Source organism: Triturus cristatus, chromosome 4_1 (genome assembly GCF_964204655.1).
Source record: "Triturus cristatus chromosome 4_1, aTriCri1.1, whole genome shotgun sequence".
Lineage (NCBI taxonomy): Eukaryota > Metazoa > Chordata > Amphibia > Caudata > Salamandridae > Triturus > Triturus cristatus.
The window spans coordinates 1,037,287,670-1,037,308,833 of record NC_140585.1 but is presented as its reverse complement, the minus strand read 5'-3'; the positions used below and the strand labels follow the sequence as shown (position 1 = coordinate 1,037,308,833).

Sequence of the window (21,164 nt, the reverse complement as noted above, 5' to 3'; positions counted from 1 at the left end):
TTGGACGCACCGTCCTTGATGATGGGTCCTAGGCATTGGGGATGTTCCCCGACCCCTTTGGTTCAGTTGTATACCCCAGTTGCACACCTTTCCCACCCCTCATATGGAATGAAACAGATCCAGCCATCTCCCACATATGCTTATGCGGCGTTGGGGGACACAGACACCCTTAGTCACCTGGAGCGACCGAGGTATACGCACCTCAATAGGCGTAGTCCCTGCGCTTGGCGAACAGACACAGACCATGACGCATCACACGCCACACACTGATGTCACCATTCTCACCCTGAATGTTAGGGGGCTTCACACTCCACGCAAACGATATGCGGTGTATTCCTACGCAAAGCGTCACAACACCCCGATAGTCTTTTTGCAAGAGACGCACCTCATTGCAAAAGAGGTCGGGAAACTACAATTGAAATGGAGGGGCCTCCTGTGTGCCACAACCTACTCTGCGTATGCGCGCGGGGCGCTGGTCTGGGTGCGACCGGGAACTCCCTTCCGGGAGCTTCGGAGAGTAGTCGACAAAGAAGGTAGATATGCACTACTGGAGGGTCTTTTAGACGGACAGGTAGTACTTCTCGGTAGCATTTACGCCCCTAATGTTGACCAAGACAAGTTTTGGGACCATCTCACAGGGGTCCTTGCCCCATTTGCTTCTATACCCTGGGTTCTGGGAGGAGACTATAATTGCTCACTTGACCTTAACCTTGACCGATCGCACCCACCTCCACTGCACTCCCCGGCACATAAGCAAACCACTAGATTCCGGGCATGGATTTCACACTGGTCGCTAACTGATGCCTGGCGGCTGCGCCACCCCCTGGTCCGCTTGTATTCCTTTCATTCCATCCCACACAACTTGCGCGTCCGACTTGACCGCTTCTTATGTACGGCGACTATCCTACCCAGGATTGCCCACACAGACTACCTGGGCAGGATTATATCCGATCACGATGCTCACATTCTCCAGTTACACTGGCGGCCCCCACACCCACCGGTCCCCACGTGGCGCTTGCCGCGGGACTGTCTATCGGACCAGATCTTTCGTCACGATCAGGAGGGTAGCATCCAAGACTATTTCACGCGCAACTCGGGGACGGCGTCCTCTAGGTTGGTGGAATGGGATGCGTTTAAGGTGGTGGCCCGGGGAGAGTGCCTGAGGCAAATAACGGGTGTTAGACGCGTGTTGGAACAGGCCCTCACCACCGCGGAACACCGCCTGGCGACCCTCACCAAACGGGATGCTACGTCCGAAGAGGAGACGCGGCGTATAGCAGAAGCCAAAACGGCCTATCACTCGGCCTCCGCGGATCTGCGAAGGTGCAACTTCCGATCATATGCTACACGGATGCATAAAGAGAGGGACAAGACGGGCACACTACTGGCGTGGTTAGCCAGGCAAGACACGGAAGTCAAACCCATCACCGAGATACTGGACCCTGGGGGGGTGTTAGTGCACTCCCAAGCGGAGATTCTGGGGGCCTTCCGCGACTACTATGCCGAGACGTATAGCGACCCCACTTCTACCCCACAGGATGTAGTGGATCGCTTTCTCGATCCTTTATCTCTCCCAACAATCACGAGGACAGAGCAAGAGGCCCTAGATACCATACTAGTTTCGGCGGATGTGACGCGGGCCCTGCATGCCCTGGCCCGAAATAAAGCTCCGGGGCTGGATGGGTTCCCCCTAGAATATTACACAACGTTTTCAGTGCACCTAGTCCCTCGGTTAGTGGAGGTGTTTGCGGCGGCGTTGAAGAAAGGAGAACTGCCGAAATCCATGCGAGAATCCGTAATCGTGACATTCCTGAAACCGCATAGGGACCCACAGCGAATGGCCTCCTACCGTCCGATATCGCTATTGTCAGCCGATTGCAAATTCTTCGGGAAGACCTTGGCGGATAGATATGTCCAAATTATACGCTCTCTGGTTCACCCGGATCAGTGCGGATTTATACCCGGCAGATGTACGTCCCAGAACATACGTCGAGTCTTCCACATTCAGGATCAGGTACAGGGGATATACCCTCGAGCGGCCTGTCTCATCTTAGATCTCGAGAAGGCCTTCGATTCCCTCACATGGCAGTTTCTGTTCTCGGTGCTGCAGCGAGTAGGCATAGGGCCCACCCTCCTAGCCTATACGCGCTTACTGTACACCGGACTGACCTCGCGGGTGCGCCTAGGCCGATACATATCGACGGAGTTTGCGGTTCAGAGAGGCACGCGACAGGGCTGCCCGCTATCCCCTCTGCTTTTTGCCCTGGCGGTGGAGCCTCTAGCCATACGACTCCGGCGGGAAGGAGAGGGCTGGGGCATCCCGATAGGAGGCACGGTGCATAGTGTTTCCTTATACGCGGATGACCTGCTGATCTATGTGCGGGACATTGCGGACGATCTGACACCCCTCTGGGAAACTTTGCAGGAATTTACCGTGGCCTCAGGACTACGAGTAAATTGGGATAAATCCACAATTTATCCGCTGCATCCGGGACTACCTCCGCAGGAGGTTCACATAGGAACCCAGCGAGTGCCTTGGAGCGCGGAGGCCCCCCGGTACCTTGGAATTCGTCTCTACCACTCCTCCACAGATATGTTCGAGGGTAACCATTGCAAGGCACTGGCGAGCATTAGGGCTACGATCGGATTTTGGACGAGCCTCCCATTGGCTCCAATTGGGAGAGTAGCGTTGGCCAAAATGATCATAGTTCCGAGATTGCTGTATTTTTTTACCAACCTGCCCGTAATCCCGCCCAGGACCTTTTTCCGGGACCTAGACTCCCTTCTTAGTGCGCTCATCTGGGGGTCCAACAGACACAGAATAGCCCTGACAAAACTACAACTGCCCACCACGCAGGGTGGCTTGGGAGCCCCATCATTCGAAGCCTACTTCTTAGCAGCACAACTGCAATGGCTATCTCATTGGACAGCAGACAGGTACACTGTGGAAACTCATACCATCGCAGGACAGGTATCGGTTCCGGAGATCCGTCGCTTGCTCCTCCCTGGCACACACCCAAAGCCCACGTACCCCTTACAGGTGTTGGTCGCACGTAAGTGCATGCTGCGGATACATCGCATGTCCCCGGGGACCCCGTTGTACTCCCCTTTACTCACTCTGGTAGGTTGGCCCAACCGGGAACACTACTACACGAATAGCGCGCTTCGCACATGGACGGGGTGTGGCTTAACGGAGGCAGCGTCCCTTTTCGAGGACGGGCAACTAAGACCGTTCCTTAGTTTGGTGGGGGAATACGGACTTCCCCCAGGGCAGTTCCTGCTTCTCCGCCAACTCCTAGATAGCTACCGACCGCATCAGGACCTAAGTAGCGGGGAACCACACCCACACCCAGTGCTACACACGATCCTACATATGGGAGCAGGACGCCATTTAACTACATGGCTTTACAAAGCCATACGGGAATTGACTAATAAACCATTGGCGACCCTCCGGGCCACCTGGGAGGCAGAAATCGGGCGGGTGCTCCATGAAGGGGAGTGGGAGAAGGCTTTGAGATACCCTAAGAAAGTCTCCAGAAACGCACGATTTAAAAACATCCAATATTATATCCTACACAGGGCCTATCTCACACCTGCACGCCTCCAACGATTCTACCCTGACACTCAGTTCCTATGCCCCAGATGTCACGAACAAAATGCAGACTTTCGGCACATGTTTTGGAGCTGCTCCGTCATTCAAATCTTCTGGCATCACATTCACACCGCTTTGGGTACCCTCACTGGGCTAACTTGCATGAACACTTGGGAGGCCAGCGCCATAGGCATCTTTCGCGTCAGTAAGCAGCACAAGGTGCAGACTCGCTTCCTCTCCTTAGCGGTGCTCTTGGCCAAACGCAGCATAGCCATGCATTGGCGTTCCCCCACCGGCCCTCCGGTGGCAGCGTGGGTGGGAGCTACACACAAATGGGCGGCGGCGGAGGAGGAGACATTACGGGAGGAGGAGGTGAAAGGGACCTGCAAGCACCCTATATCAATGGAATGGGCCATGTTATTATACCAGTTTAGGCAGCTCTCCCCGGGGGCGGACCCACCAGATGACGCATCTACACAATTAATCCGGAGTACAGTCACAGGCTCTGCCCACCTGAATCCGTAGGCTCCCAGCCGCGCGAGGTCTTGACAAACCCTAGCTCCAGGCACACTATTACGATTTTCGGTCGTAACGACTAGGATAGGCAAACATGAGTATCTGAGGTGCCTCACCATCACGACGCTGCATTTCCCCCCCTAGTGCAATTGGATATATTCTTCCATATTCATTCCCTAGTTTATACCTCTGTTAAACCCCAGTTCCTTTGCCATATATGGAACCCGAGATCGTAGGATGTGAACGTCACGATAACTGTATACACTGTTTATGCCTCTTGGTAACGAATCATCAATCAATACAATTAAGTATCCTTACAGGATGTATGATCGAACACGACCACTTGAAGAATATGAATGATGTACAATGTATGAAATGTGAAAATGGCAATAAAAATAAGTTTAAAAAAACAAAAAAAAAAAAAAACAGTTGTTTGTCTCTTTCTCCCCACCACACAAAGGCAACCCCATCTCCAAGTCAGGGATAGCTAGGTGGATTGTCAAGTGTATTCAAATTTGCTACAATAAAGCAAAACGAACGCTATCCGTTCCCCCCTAAAGCCCATTCTACACGTAAAATAGGGGCTTCAATGGCTTTTCTAGGTAACATCCCATTAGATGATATCTGCAAAGCAGCTACATGGTCAACATCGCACACTTTCACCAAACACTATTGTGTAGATGTGCAAACTAACCAACAAGCTAGTGTGGGCCAGGCTGTACTCAAAACATTATTTCAAACTACTGCAACAGATACGGGTGGTCGCCGCTAACGGTGGGTACTGCTATATAATCTATGCACAAGTGTGTAATCTGCAGCTCATATGCCTCGAACGGAATATGCTACTTACCAGTATGCATCTGTTCTTGGCATGTAGAGCTGCAGATCTACACACGCCCACCCGCCTACCTGTATCTGTTCCAGCTTATCTTATTTAGATAACACACACATGGGCATCTTCACTGTTACTACGCTCCATCTTTCCCTGCTGGCGAAAAACAGTCTGAGGATGGAGCCGAAGCCCATGCGCAATACGATCCAAGGGAGGAGTCACCGAACTCGTGACTTCCAAAGACTTTCCAAGAGGAAAAACAAACTGCAAACATCCGGGCCCAACACCAGATGGCGATCTATGCACAAGTGTGTAGTTCTGCAGCTCTACATGCCAAGAACAGATGCATACTGGTAAGTAGCATATTCCTTCCACTATCATCTAGCAAGTGAATTCATTCCAGACTGAGGTCTGGGGCAATACCCTGTTATTTGCTGCCCTGGGCAGGCTGCTCAGAAGCAGCGGGAGCAGAGGTGCCCTATGTTCTTTCAGGGTCCTGCACACGTGCTGAAACATTTTAAAACAAAGCTGTTTATTAACAAAGAGGAAGACAACATGGCTAACACTTTAGATGGTTTCAGATGCTGGATCCCCTGTTCTTTTCTCTGTCCCTGCAGGATATTCTTTTTAAACTTTGACTCTGGTTCTCAACCTCTGAAGGGACAACTTCAGTTGTTGGCCTGTGCACCCTACAAAACGTCTAACATGCCTTGTCGGGGTTGGAGTGTTTTCTGTTTGCAGTAGGGTGTCGCATCCATTCGGTATGAGAGAGATACCTATAGGGCCAATTTGTGGCCCTAGATGTCCCTTTTGAATTGGAACTGCAAATTTGATTAGTCTGGAGTGTTGAGGGGTGGTCCGGTTTGGTTTTGTCATCTTTCATGTACTGAGTAAGGTCTACGAAAAAGGTTTTCCCATCTTTTCCCAGTTCTTAGGGTTGAGCTTAAACTGTCCAAAGAGACCATGAGAACCTTGAAACCATTAAGGCTTAGGCACTATACAAGTTACTTTGGTTTGTCTAGCCTATTCTCTTTGCACTTCCTCCTGAATCTTTAGGAAATAGATGGTGCTGGATATAAGCCACCCAAGTTTATGGTTACAGTTTTGACTTGAGAGAAATAGAATTCAGTCCTTCATCTACCAAAAAAGTATTGCTGGAGCAATTTGAACTTGAAAGCCTGCCTGATACACTGATAAATTTGCTGTGTAAGAACCTTATAATTGATAAAAAGGCAACAAGAGTGGTTCATATATTGGAGCACAACACAACTGCGATGTGCAGTGGGGCTCTGGTGGAATGTGACAGAACAACTAACAGTTTCAACAGGATCCAGAACTGCACTCACCTATGAGAGCAGCCCCACGGCAGCCCAGATTGAAGCATCGCCATTTTCACCTAATGGATGCCAAACCCTTTCCTAGGGAAACCACATCTGAACCCATGCAAGCTCGGGTATTTGGAGATGAAGGCACATTCTCTGACTGTTATGAGGTTAATGTGAGTCTTTGGCAGCTAGACAGGATGGGACCAAGGGCAGGGGAGAGATAGTGTGAGCGATCACTTTGCTATCAAGCACCAGTTTTGGCTTGGAGCACAGGATTGTCACCCAGAGTCAAACACACCCTGCAAACTTTGTGAATAGTTCTGTTCCTACTCTTTCTTACCTTTTGACCCACGTTTTATAGCCTTCAGGACGGTAAACAACCTTTACAACGCAACTTTTACAACGCGATGCCATTACATCGCGGTTTTTACAACGCAAGTCGTTATAACGACTTGCGCTAGATGGCGCTCTAGGACAAGGAATAGTATAATTTACTATCCAACACCTTCCCTACTGTACGTAGACTGGAGTTGGAATAGTAAATTATACTACTCCTAAATCCAGCGCCCTCCAACGCAAGTCGTTGTAACGACTTGCGTTGTAAAAACCGCGATGTAATGTACCGCGATGTAAATGTATGCGTTATAACGTCATACATCCAAAATACCAACAATAAAATGCATACATCCAGTGGCAGTCTCTTAGCTGGCCTTAGAGCGTAGCACAATAATCTGGAAATGAAGATTGCAGGGTCATTAAGTCAAGAGCACAGCACAGGCATTGTATAAGTGCTGTGCTGGACACAAGTGCACATGATTGTGTTGCAGAGGACAGCTAGGTCATCAAAGGGTGCAGGGGTACGTCTTCGTAGAAAAGCAAAAACTCCCCAAATCACCTCCTCAGTTGCAAAGCAGGTAAGATGCTAGTGAGAAGAACTGGATTCTGGGTTAGTGCACTGACTAGGACACTGTTGGCACTCAAGCACTGAGATGAGTGAACTTTGGTGTGGACATTGGGGCAGGGAGACTAAAATGCTGACCGTGATGCTGTTGTGCAAACACTGGATAAAAAGGCCAAAAAAGCAAAAACCCGGGATAGATAGTGGGATGAGGATACGTTGCCTGGAGCACTGCTGCCGGAACCTTTCTATGCAGGCACCGACACTGAAAACTAGAAATTAGGAGCTGAACTCTGAAAAGAATACAATAACATGGGGACACTGATACACAAATTTAGACACAAAAGTAGTGAGATATGGGGGTGTGGCCTGGCGTCTTCCAAGATGGCAGCTTAGAGCGAGAGCTCCGCCGGGGTCGCAACGAAAGCCTGAAATATCCGCTCGAAATTCTGCTGTTGCGGAGCTACACACGTGTGGGATGGCGCGACACTGAGCGCTGTCGTTTGGTGTCCGGGGTTGGGGGCCACGACCCGTACTCGCTGAGCTGGACGTCGATGGGCCTGTGAGGCCAGACAACTTGGATGCCTACGGAGGGGCTGGGCGTTGCTCGAGTTGCACGCACTGCGGAGGACTGCGCATTACGGCTGCGAGGCAGTGATACAGCCGTGTGAGACCCAGGGACGCCCAGGCCGGGCTCCTGGAGATCCTGCAGTGCGCTGCTGTACCCGCCCGGTAAGAGTTGCGACGCTGGGCGGTAACGGGAGAAGAGTGCGGCCAGAGAGATCGTGATCGGCGGGGCGGCGGACCCTCGAAGCGGATTGAGCCAGCGGGGCAGACCGGGCACCCTCTTGCACATCATCATCTCCAGTGCTGTTTGGGGCACTCGAGCACGGCAGGCCCCCATTTGTGCGACTGGATAGCGCGACACCCCCCGCTAGCGCTTCGGCGCCACCATCTCCAGGCCTGAGATCCACGAGGCGGAGAGCGCAATCGTCGGGGCGGCGGCCCCTTGGATACGAATTGAGCTGGCAGGGCAGACAAGGCGCCCCCTCACCACATGCCATCCCCTGAGCAGTTTGGACAGCGTGACACCACCGCTAGCGCTTCAGCACCATTATCTAAAGGCTTGAGACCTGCGAGGCGGCCGGAATGAAGCTGTGTTGGAGTCCGGAGATTAACGTGGCAGAAGGGGATGGGGCATTCATACCCCCTCCTTCGTACTTCGATGGGGTGTACATCCGGACCTGGCAGCAAGAAAGGTGCACTGGGCCTCGCCACAGCCTGACCTACGGAGTAGCGCCGCCTGCATTGTGGGGGAAGGGGCTTGCCTTACAGACTACTCTGGCACAGGGGTCGTGTGCAGACCGCGACTTGAGTGGCCACTAATTGTGTGATGGGAGTATACGGAGAGTGCATGCGGCCCTGCTGCGGATCCCTCGCCCTGGCGTGCACACACAGGCGACCGCCTGGCTTAGTGGCAGGGTCAAATCGGAGGTACTGAGAAAGACGGGTGTGCATAGAGGGTCCATCATACCCTTCCCTACTTTGGCCTGGACCCTAACATAATGAAGCCTAAAGGGGCCCGCCGGTTCAGTCCAATAAATTGGAAAAGTATGCGGTCCTGAAGCAGCCGCCCACGGAGGAAGGAGCTGGTGGTGCCCGGGAGGAAACTCCTGAACTCTTTAGGCTCAATAATGGCAGCCATTCACATTCTGGGGACGACACTCAAAACAAAAATTGAAAGTCTCAATAGAAATGGACTTGATACGAGCCGATATGAACAAAACCTCGGAGAGCATTACAGTGGCGGAGACAAACCTATTGGGACTCCAATCTGCCACACGCAAATTGGAGGAAAGGGTCCAACAACTAGTTAACCAACACAAACAAGTGGCCCTGAAGCTGGAGGACCAGGAAGGGAGGACCCGCCGGAACAACATACGGGTGGTTGGGGTCCCGGCGGGGGCGGAAGGCCCCAGTATGGACCTATTCCTTGAGGACTTAATACTGAACCATCTCAAACCCAACCGTCTGTCCACCTTCTTTACAGTGGAGAGGGCTCACAGATCTCCGGTCCCTCCACCGAAATTGGGGGCACCCAGCAGGACAATCATTTCTAGAATCCTGAATTATAGGGACCTGGATATCATCCTACAGGCTGCAAGACTACATGGTGACCTCCCTTATGAGAACACGACCGTGACATTTTTCCCGGACTTTACTTTAAAGGTGCAGCAAGAATGCCGCACTTTTGACGGAGTGAAGTGCGTCCTCAGGGAGAGGGGCATTAAGTGTATGATGTATTTTCCGGCGAAACTCAAAGTTATTGACAACGGTAGGTCCTGGTTCTTCACAGCCCCATGGGAAGTACAAGGTTCGGTGGACGAGGGGCGATCACAAAAGAGCAACCATCTCAAAGGGGATGGCTAGCAAGAATCTCATGATCGTTTATTGGGGTCTCCAAGTGGGCGTCAAGGGTTGAACAAGCGAGAGAACAGATCTCGGCGGTCACGATCGATGAGCCCAGCGGTCTCAGAGACTCATAGAAGATTATCTCAGTGTCGTGGATGTACGATTTTCTGGAACTCATAGATGAAACATGTAATGTATACAAAAAAGTCCAATCCGTGGGTAACTGCACTCCTTATGATGGGTGGCCTTGCAGACCTTGGTAGTGTACTGCAACAAAACTTTATTGGACTTGGTCGGGTTGGGGCCTCCTGGGGACTTCAGGAGGCGACGCTTGGCAGCCCCTTTGCTATTTAATTGTTTATTAGGTGACAGGCGCTCTGCTAGTTGGGGATGTGGGTAGTTTTGGGCCTACGAAGCAGGGTAGCGGGGACGGGGGGTGTTGTTACTGGGGTTTTTCTCGACCCAGTTGTGTTATATTTGCTTCAGAATATCAATGCAATTCGTACTGACCTGGGTTTTGGGACCAAAGGTACCATATCGATACATAGGGGTGGAGGGTGGCTGGTTGAAGGGGTGGGCAAGGGTGGGCGGCAACTTGATACATGTTCCTCCTAGATGGCCTCGCAACACATTAAGAAACTGAAGGTGGTATCTTGGAATGTGAATGGTCTTGGAGACCAAATCAAACGGACCATGGTGTTACAGTACCTGCGTAGACACCCTCCAGATGTAGTACTCCTGCAGGAGATGCACCTGAAAGGAAATAACTATCTAGCACTCAACCGATTTGGCTACACGCTTGCGACACCTGCAGGGGTTACAACTGGTTCCAGGGGGACAGCTATATTGCTCAAGAACTCGGTGCCAATTGTGATAACTCGCTCATGGTGTGATCACATGGAGCGCTATGTGGCGCTGTCGGGAACATGGGAGGGCCATACTCTTAATGTATGTTCAGTGTACATCCCTCTGAGAATGCATGGGGTATCATTCCTAGACCATAGCAAACTACTGCTGGACATGCCAGTGGGCACTCTCGTCCTGGGTAGGGACATGAATGAGACGTTATCACCAGAATTAGATTGAGATACACGCGCCTCCAGAGCCGGGGGGTTGCAGCCGTTAAAGGCTTTTGCGACTGCGATGGGGTTGGTAGACCTGTGGAGATTGCACAATCCCGCTGTCAGGCAATATACCCATGTTTCTGCAGAGCATTGTAGTGGGTTACGATTAGATTACATTTTCACGCACACTGCCACTGGCCTTTTTCTGGCTGGATGCCACAGGGCCCGTGGAATATCTGACAATTCCCCGGTGGAGGTGCTCCTGCGGGGCCCAGTGAGTGACTGGACTCTACCTCCACGCCTGGACCCCTTTTTATTCAAAGACCAGGAGTTCAGGGAACGGTTTGAGGAATGTACTGAGCAATATTTCTCAGAAAACTCGGGATCTGTGCAATCTGACTGCATATTATGGGAGGCATATAAAACGGTAGCCAGGGACTTTGTACAAGCAACGGCTGGGACTAGACGTAAAGAAAAGAGGGCACAATGTGACAGTCTGGAGCTAGAGATCACAGCACTTGAATCAGCGCTGGGATTAGATCAGGGGGACGACGCCAGATGCATGCACACGCTTAGGCCTAAACAGAAAGAGCTTAGAGATCTCGAGGAAGACGCAGCCCGTACATTTGCCATAGCGACGCAAAGACACATATATGACCTAGGTGACAAGGCAAATAAACTTATCGTGTGGTTAGAAAGCAGGGATGGAGGCTGTAATTGGGTCTCTGAGATACGGACCTCTGAGGGTACGGTGAAGGGGGCAGGCACAATTATAGCAGAACCGTTCGCTACATATTATGAAGAGCTCTACCAGACCCAGACGGACGGGGGGGGGGAAGAGGACTGCAAGGAGCTACTGAAAGACAGTGTTACCAGCGCTAAGCGTAGAGGAACAGGAGGCGGCTGATTCAGACCTCACCATAGAAGAAATTGAGGGTGTCATTAGGGACCTACACTCTGGGAAAGCCACAGGTCCAAACGGATTCCCTGCAGAGCTGTACAAATGTGTGGCAGGGAAACTGGCCTCTCATATGCTCCGTATGTTCCAAGAGGCGAAGGCAGAGGGCCAATTGCCTCCAGATCTGAGGACGGCTATGATAGTTGTCATCCCTAAGAAAGGTAAACTGCAGGACCTCTGTAGTTCATATAGACCGATTTTGCTTTTACATTTCTAGGCTAAGGTACTGGCTAAGGTGATCGCGAATAGATTGTCCCCTGTGATAGTCTTTGATCCACCCGGACCAGTCCGGATTCATGCCTCACAGAAGCACCAGGTTGAATCTCCGCCGTCTATACGGCGTAATGCATATGGTAAAGGAACGACCAGATGATCCGGCAGCCCTCTTGTCACACGATGCCCATATGGCATTCGATAGTATTGAGTGGCCATACTTGTCCTGGCCAAGTTTGAATTCTGTCCGGGTTTCCAAACCTAGATTAGGCTCCTGTATGCTGCCCCAATGGCACATGTTAGGGTTAATGGGACGGTGTCCAGAACTTTCTGGCTGCATAGGGGCACGCAGCAGGGCTGCCTGCTCTCACCGGTGCTTTTTGCACTGGTACTTGAACTGCTGGCCTCATGGGTAAGAGGGGACCCGATGGTGAGAGGCATTGACGTGGGAGTGGGGTTGGAAGAGCTCATCTCCCTCTACGCGGACAATGTCCTACTGTACGTCCATAGACCTAGACAGACCTTCCATAGGCTCATCCATATCATCCAAAAAAATAAAATAAAGTAGTGGGATATTCTCACTAGGCAACAGTCAGCAAACCACAGACACTGGGTCATGGATCATAGGAGGCAGATGCATAGAGATCAGCAACTCTGTTGAAAAGTGTCACGGCTTTGGAGCAAAGGATGAGACGAAACTCCCAAGAACATTGTACCTACATGGGAGAGATAATTCCCAATATTTACCACTAATGTTTGCCCTGTATTAACCCTCTAGTTTTGCTCCATTCAAACCTCTAAATCTTTCAAGCTGTGTTCCTTCCACTATGGAACACTTCATTTGCTGTCCATACTGTATGGTGAGTTACTCATCTCTTCAAAATGATATCCCTATACTCCCCTTTCTAAATTGATGTCATTTAAACAATACATTCCAACTATGTTGTGTTGCATCATATTGTGGTGACATTTAAATCTGTTTCTTACCTCTTAAGAAGTCCAAAGGGCTTTAATGATCTTACTTCATTTATTATGCGTGGTTGATAGTGTTGTTTTTAGGATGGTCCTTGTGGGACTAGCTGCATATGTAGGAAGCTTTACAATGAGCTATTAGTACATCCATGGAGGTTTTGAAAGCTTTCAAATTCACTTTCGTGATTTACTTATTTATTCTTTGTTTTAAATATAAATATGGTTGTGATTAATATGTTTTAATGTGGGTTTTCTTGTTTTATTCAGCCAAGAATACCTCGAAGTTATAAAGAGCACCGAAACAATGAGCATAGAGGAGCTACAAAATGCCTCAAAAAAATATAACGCCGTATTCTTCCACAAGGTATGCTAATAACAATTAAGGTTGCTCATGTAGGACTTTCAAAGTGCTTTAATTAAAATGGTTAAAGTTAACCAACTCGGTGGTATTCTTTTTATCCATCTTGGTAAGATTAAAAGTTGTGTTGCTGATGTGGGATTTGAATACATGACCATTAAGATATGCACTCTGCAAGGATTTTTCAGAAGGTCTTGTTTATATTTCAGTATTTATAATGCTCAGATCTTATATCTAATCATGACTTGTCATCAGTCCGCTTGTAATGACATAAATAGCTGTATGTGCTCTGTTTCTCAATTTTCTCACTCTCACTACAAAGAGTATGCCAAGCTGACATTGTTGTATTGCATTTGGTTGGTTTTTTAGGTCTCCCCCAGGCAGCGCTTGCGCAGTCTCTTTGAGACATGCTGTATTCAGGAAATGGGAATGTTTTTGTGACTATATATGTTTCATTAATGTATTGTTATCACATTGTATTGTGTATGTTGTATCTAAACTAAGTGTGATGTTAATTGTATGTTATTAATTATTTCTATGTATGCTATATATGTGTTTTGCATAAGATTTAAGACTTTGCGGATGATGTTGTGAAGTAAAATGATCAAAACCAGACAAGATTTATCCCCTTATTTATACGCGTCAGGCTTGCATAATCATGTATAATGATGGTATAGAAGGTTCGATGCAAAATTGACGGGTGGAGACCCAATGGGTAAAGAAAAGTAGAATTCAAACAACATATTTTGTGGCCTTAATTGCAATTTACTGATACAAATGGCAGAGGTATCAAGTTTAAAACCGCACTGTGATTTATGGTATAGGGGGGTCCCCTACATTCAGTACAGTATTCAGGATATGGGCATGAAGCTCCGCCCACTTTCCGACACATCTTTTTAATTGGCTTGTGTCACTGTCCTTTGTAAATGGTGACTTTTCATTGGTTAATAGGCTTAGTAGTCCCTCCTTAGTACTACCTTTTTAATTCTTGTAACCTCCTATGAGGACACCCCATGTTACATGTGTTGTTAGTCGATATGTTTCATTACAGCCTCGAAATACTGTTTTTTAGGTCTCGCGTTTGGCAGTGCATGCGCTGCATGCGCTGTCTCAGCGAGACCTAAAGTAATCAGTATGTTGGCTGAAACTTGGTCTAATTTGTTTTTCAGCTTGTGATTGGTTTACCTGAGTCATTGAGTTGTGTTCGTGCTTTCTGTTGGTTGTTGATCCTCCAGTTACTTCCGTGTAGTTCCAAAGCAGCGGTGCCTAAGTACAGTGGTCGTCCGCAACTCACACTTGTTTTAATTAACTGCAGTGTGCCATCTGCTTCTCACGCCGCATTTGTTTATTTATTTAAGACGTGCTACCCGTGTTCGCGATAGAACGGCATCATTCCTTCATCCCAGCATGCTACTTTCAAGCCTGTTTTTTTATTTCCTACTCCCGGGCCTGTTTCTTCTCACTTCCAGCCACCCTCGGCTCTCCCCTCTCTTTATTCTTTCTCTTCTGCGAGGCGCGCGTGCTCATTTAGGACTTGTGGCCTGCTTCCATGTAACCTTGGCGCGTGAACACACTGAGCCCACGCCGACTTCATGCAGACGGTAACATTGACATTTATCAAAGGACAGAGTGTGACTCCGCCTAACGCTGCGTCTGGTAAACACTGCACCGTTGACGGTCACTTTGTGCACACTCACCATCGTTATGCCAACAGATAAATCCTGCACTAACGCTGCGTCTGGTAAACACTGCACCGTTGACGGTCACTTTGTGCACACTCACCATCGTTATGCCAACAGATAAATCCTGCACATTCAAAGGACTTGTTCTCAGGAGTGTTCTGGTTTTCGCTGCCCAGGTACACAGATCGTTGTTCTCATTGTCTAAAAATTTTCATTGGTTTGAGATAGCGCATGCACAGACAGTCATTCCTGTCGCTTCAAAGAGCATGGCATTTTGGCAGTGTGTATGAAAGCGAAGACAGTGTTAAACGAAACCAATACTTAGTAATCTTTAACTGAAAGTAATGTATCCAAGGGCAGTCAGGTGTCAGAGCTGCCGACCTTGGAGCTGGGGAGCCAGGTTCGAGTCTTGGCGTCGACTCATCATCCTGTGATTCTAGGCACATCACTTAATCTATCCGTGCCTGCCAACAATGAATGTGTTCTTGTGTAATGTAATAGGTTCTCATGTAAAGCGCTCTAATACCTTGGTGTCGAGTTCGCCCTATATAAAACGGATAAAAAGGCTGTAAGTAAAGAACCAGGGCTCGATTCAGAAATACTTTTCTGTGACTTGTTCTTGGCTTATTCCACCAATCCAAGAGTGAGACAGATTTACTCCTGCAATTGAGGCGTAAATCAGTAGTACTACAGGAGTAAGTCAGATGTAGTTGCCGAATCATCGATGACGCATTACTTTTCAGAGATGTCCTTAATGCCGTCTTCTTCCCTGGTGGCTTTAGCTTGTGTTTGTTTCAGTAGCTGTTTTTTTTTCATATGTCAGCCACTGTCTTGTTTTAGGAGCGTCCAACATATGTTAAGACAGGTCTATCCAAGCCGGGATTTCAGTAGATCCACATATGCTAATATTACATACAATGACTGGAATATATTTGCATAGTCAGTGGTTACCATGAAAATCTCTTGTGCATCGGCCCCTACTGGACCAGGGTTGGACACCCTGAAAAAGCCACTAATCATTGAATCTGCCCTGGACTCTTAGGCAACAGGGCCTGATACTGGCAAGCAAGCATCCGGGAAGGTGTCCCCTCCCGCCGAGGTATGTGGGTGCCTGCTTGAACTTGACCTTTACACCAGTGATAGCGCTGTGTGTCGCCCAGGTATTTTAAAGTGACTTCGGTAATCCTTTAATGTATCTCATCTTTATACCCACAAGCAACCCTCCTTATTTTCGTTGCTGTAGGAAGCAAAGCTCTATCAACCCCTGCAACTCTCCTCGACTCCTCCGAACAACCATATTTTACCAGAATTAACAGCAAATGGACACCCGAAAATAGTACTTGTGCAACAAACAGAGAGGATGGAACCCGGAGATAGTGCTTTGAGTGTCTATGTGTTGAAGCGCTAGAATGTTATGCTGGGAACTCATGCCCGGAAGCAGCATGTGTAATAATAATAATGATCAGGGCCACTGGAATTATGCGGCAGGGAGGACTAAATTGTGTGATACAGCTGGATATATTATGCAGCGTGAAAATGCTAATTATGTTGCATTACGTGGCACATTTTTTCGATTACCTCATTATTTTTGAATTGGTAGAAGTGTTAACACTTTCCGTGTAAAGGTGTCACACCATCAGTACCACTTTGAAACACAAATACAGAAATAAGCAACAGAAGAGTGAGCAGTCCACCTGCCGCATTTTTAGTAACTTTGGCTAGAAACATGCCAGTCCTTACCCAAGGCCAACTCCTGTCATTTGTAAGTTGCTTATTCCCCTAATTGCTTGTTTTATTTAGGTTCAGGCATTTGAACACAGGAGGGTCCGGGACGTGCTGCCAGGGCTGTGTTACCTGCTCATGTTTATCTGTGTCTGCACCCCTCTCCGCCTCGCCACACATCAGTTCTTGTTATTATAAACGCTTCTCTTTACAAAGGTATAAGATATGTATCTAGGCACCTTTATAAGAGAGAGTACGGTAGTTGGTACGGTCCTTTTTTTCGTCTGCATGTCTACTAAAGACAGTATCAGGGCTGCTGTAGGGACACATTTGTGGTGTGCATGTATTAGGTGCCTTACGGGTGCCCCCTGCTCAGCAGTTTCTGGCCCCTCTCTGGGGACTTGCCACATACTACACAATCCTTACAGTAGACTTGCCGCAATGGCCGTTAGAGAGCATGCTAGCTCAGGGTTTGCTGCTCCGGCAATGGCTTCCCAGGTCTCTCTGAGATGTGTGCCGAAAGCTGCCTGCTCCTCTCTAGGCTCCGCTCAGCAGGGCCACCTGTATAAATGCAGGGGAGTCTCGATATCTCTGGTCACCCTGCACACCGTCTGGATCCGGCCTCCTTCCGGCGCCACATACAGGGCAAGTGTGATCTGCGGCACCACACACAGATAGCCCTGGCTTCTTGTTCTTTATCTCCTCTGCCTCGTCATTAATGCCTTCTATTCTCTCTTCTCCCTCTCTCCTCGCCAGTGTTTTAGCTAATTTTTAGGTCGAGCCTGTAGCAATGCGCATGCAAAAAAAGCATTTGCAATGCAATAGCTATTGCTATTGGTGTTGCATTATTATGAGCAATGCCAAGATCTCAAACTTTAATAATGCGAGACCTATTGCATTGCAAATGCTTGTTTTAAATGGTTTTCTCCTGCCTCCAACAGAAAATAGTGCTCGAGGCTGTAATGCTTTTTATTTTGTATTATTAATTTAACAAACGTGGCACGTCTGGCCTCCAATAATAGCAGCCGTGCTTTTATTTTGTTATTTGCGGCGCTGAACGCCTTTTATTTTTGTTTATGTATGTTGTGTACAATGGCGGCACTCTCACTTTAGCTTTAAGCATCTTAAGTTAAAGCGCGGTGCCACCATTGTAACAAAAGTAAATAAACAGAAAAAAAGCGTGCGGCTTACATTTTTTTCTATTTGTTTAACTTTTGTTACAATTGCAGCACCCGCGTTTTAGCTATACACATCTTAAGCTAAAGTGCGGGTCTTGCGATTGCTTCAAAAGCATAGAAATAGAATTTATTTTTTCTATTTCTTTACTTTTGAAGCAGTCACTGCACCCGCGCTTTACCTTAAGATGTTTAAAGCTAAAGCGTGAGTGCTGCAATTGCTTTGTAATGTCACGCTTATAGCTGTAATGTTTGGATGGTGGCATGTTGTCTCTTTTTATTTTTGTATCCTAAGCTTGCTGTGCGCTTTCTTTTTTAGGTCTCGCTGAGACAGCGAAAACTGTCTCTTTGAGACACTTTGTAAGTGGGTTTTCAAAGTGCTTCCCCTGGCATAGAGCTACAGTGCACGAGGCGTGCACGCGCGCAAAGCAGCCATATGGCTTTACGTCGCTCTCCCTCGTAGCCCCTCTGCCCCCTTCCCTGCTGCTATTTCACACCAGGTTTCATCAGAACTCCCGCTTCTCTCCCCCACGCCCCCACCATCGCGTCTCGCGCGTCCAATGCTTGTTCATTCTCCCCGCCACCCCATCGCGTTTTGCGCGTCCAATGCTTGTTCATTCTCCCCGCCACCCCATCGCGTTTTGTGCGGCCAATGCTTGTTCATTCTGTTTCATGTACCACGTACTGGAAAATTCTGCTCCGCTGGCTGCGAGCCAATTCCTTAACCACTGGGTGTCGAGTCCCCACCCCCATCAGTGGGCCCCTCCCCTCCACGGCGCCTCGCCTAACGTACTTTGCGGGGCGCACTAGGCTCCGGCACAAACTTTCAATTCTGGCTCCAGTGGTAGTGCTATTGTCTGCTTCCCTCTCCTTCACCGAGTCGTGGATTAGAGCATAAGAACATAGGGGCTTCGCCTCACCGACAAAAAAATATAATCAGGTTTACATTTGTCTTCACGGTGACTTTATATCAAGACCCGCCGTCCGCCGCTATCGCCAGGTCCGGGTTAGAAAAGAGACGCTAAAAAAAAACATAGTTTTAACTGTGTTTGCTTTGCGCGCGTAACTTTTCGGCACGTCTTAAAAATATATTTTTTTGAACCGCCGAGGAGAGCACACGTCCTTACCTTAGTCGTTTGAGACCACATAATTACTCATTCGCTGCTACTTATAATAGCGGGGTTTTGTTTACCGCTTAATAGGACACTACTACGCTTTCTAGGCACTGTAAATACTGGTTATATTTATGACCCACTTTTTACCTACCTCGCAAGGACTGAGGTTCCATTAGCATGTAAATCACTATTAATTGGTCTTCTGCCTGGGCCGGAACGCTCCCGGCTGCACTGCCGACTTTGGTGCAGGAAACCAGGGTTCGAGCCTCGGGGTCGCGTCCACATCCTGTGATTCTGGGCGAATCACTTAATCTCCCAGTGCCTCAATTTGTAATGTAAATACGGTGCTATGTAAAGCTCTCCAATACCTTCGGGTCGAGTTCGCGTTATATAAAAGATGCAGAAAAAAAAAATGACACAATGTGACCAGTTCGAAAAGCTTTGCTGTTTTTCCATGGGGGTCTCGCAGTCCTGATGGGACAGGGCCCTCTCACAAAGGTTATAAGCGAGAACTTACAACAAAGTCTTGCTTGATACTGGCTTCAATCTCAGCGAGAATGGCTTGGATTCGCCTTCAGGTCAGAGTCGGATACCAAATTACAGGTTCTACTAGTGGGACGAAGAAACTCCAGATATTCGAGTGGATGACGACTTGTGCTTAAAGGCAGGAACATTTATTTTGCTCTAATTTTATAACTTTTGTGCTGATCCTAGTAAACTTGGAGATCGAACAGTAAATTAGCCCTTAATAGAAGTCAGTGGCTGGTCGCCACCGTGTAAGGGGGAGGGGCGGGCGTGTGCTTGTAAGAGACCACGGAAAACATAAGTGCACAAAGACAATGGACGTTCCGGAGTATGTGGCAGGCCCACTGGTGTAAGATTATGCGGTTAAGTTACGTTGGCACCACATTTTTTTTTTTTAAACTTGTTTTTATTGGCATTTGTTAGTACTTTCGTTACATATCAGCTTTGGATGGCAATATCGTTAAGTACATGTTTTCCAATCAGGTGAAATCAATCGTAACATTTATAAAACCTTCACTGCAGTTATGCGCAATGTAACCGGTGTTTGCCATACTATAAAAAACAAACCAGGGAGGGGGGGGAGGAAACTAGGGGGCAGTCATGGACTATCAGAGAAGGGTCAGCCAGACTACATCACATGTGGTCCGTAAGGTAACTGGTGACGCAGCGCATTGGGAACCCCTGGCCGGGGTACGACTATGCAGGTGGACATACGGCATAGGCCCCGGAGCAGCAGGGATAGGAACCTAGTCACTCCGGGGTGAGTGTGAAGTATTAGAGGGGAGCGTCATCCGGGTGGGTTTGTGTCGCGCGTGGCTGCGTGGCAGTAGGGGTGGTCACGGTCGGGTCCTGATCAGCTAGGGGCTGGGATTGTTTAAACTGATGCATCAACAGCGCCCACTCCAGGGAGATCGGGGTTTTGCGTATGCCCTTCGCTTCCTCCTCTCGCAGGGTGTCCTCCTCAGCCGCGGACCACTTGAGCACCGCCCCCCTCCATGCCGCCAACGGGGGGCCTGTAGGGGAACGCCAGTTCATAGCTATGCATCGCTTAGCCAGGAGGTGTGCTAAAGAGACAAGTCGTATAGGCACTTTGTGCCGCTTCTTCCGGCCCATTATTCCCAGTGCGCAGTACTCCCAGGTATCTAGATGGGGAAACCCCGTGAGATCTCGGAGGGTCTCGTGGATAGTCGCCCAGTAGGCTTGGATCCCCGGGCACGACCAAAACATATGAAGGAAATCTGCGTCTTGCGCCTGACAGCGGGGACAGAGGAAAATTGTATCGGGGAAAAAAACGCTGGAAGCGCGCTGGGGTCAAGTAGGCCCTGTGAAGAATGTAATATTGTATGTTTTTGAAACTGGCGTTCCGAGACACTTTTTTGGGGAATTCGAGTGCCCTGTCCCACTCATTGTCATGAAACGCCCGTCCCACCTCCTCCTCCCAAAGGGTCCGCAGGGGCGTCAATGATGGGGGCGTCAACTCCCGGATGGACTTGTACAGCCAGGTGATGAGGTGACGACCCCGTCCCATTCGCAGTATCATGTGAAGGACTGGATGCGTGGGGGGCTCTCCTAGTGTGAGATCGTAGTGCGGTCGAAAATGGCTGAGGAGCTGGCGGTGCCGCAAGAATTGTCCTGGGGGGAGATCGTAGATGTCCACTCCCGAAGCATGGCGGGGGTGAACAACTGGGTGTTTTTGGGCCAGCCCACCAGCGGGAGCAACGGTGAATACGATGGCCTGTCTGGTGCGACCTCCACCTGGAGGGGGTAAGTCCCCGCCGGGCGGGATCCCGGCACAAGTAAACTGC

At 49.0% G+C, this 21,164-nt stretch overlaps 1 protein-coding gene across 3 annotated transcripts in view; it reads left to right on the top strand.

The window, feature by feature from the left end:
• Window positions 1-21,164, top strand: part of HDAC10 (histone deacetylase 10) — a 440,238-nt gene that overhangs the window by 92,979 nt on the left and 326,095 nt on the right. For all 3 annotated transcript variants that reach the window (XM_085653979.1, XM_085653977.1, XM_085653978.1), the window contains one exon: window positions 13,050-13,146. In XM_085653979.1, the coding sequence (XP_085510105.1) occupies window positions 13,050-13,146 (97 nt within the window). The remainder of the gene's footprint in view (window positions 1-13,049; window positions 13,147-21,164) is intronic.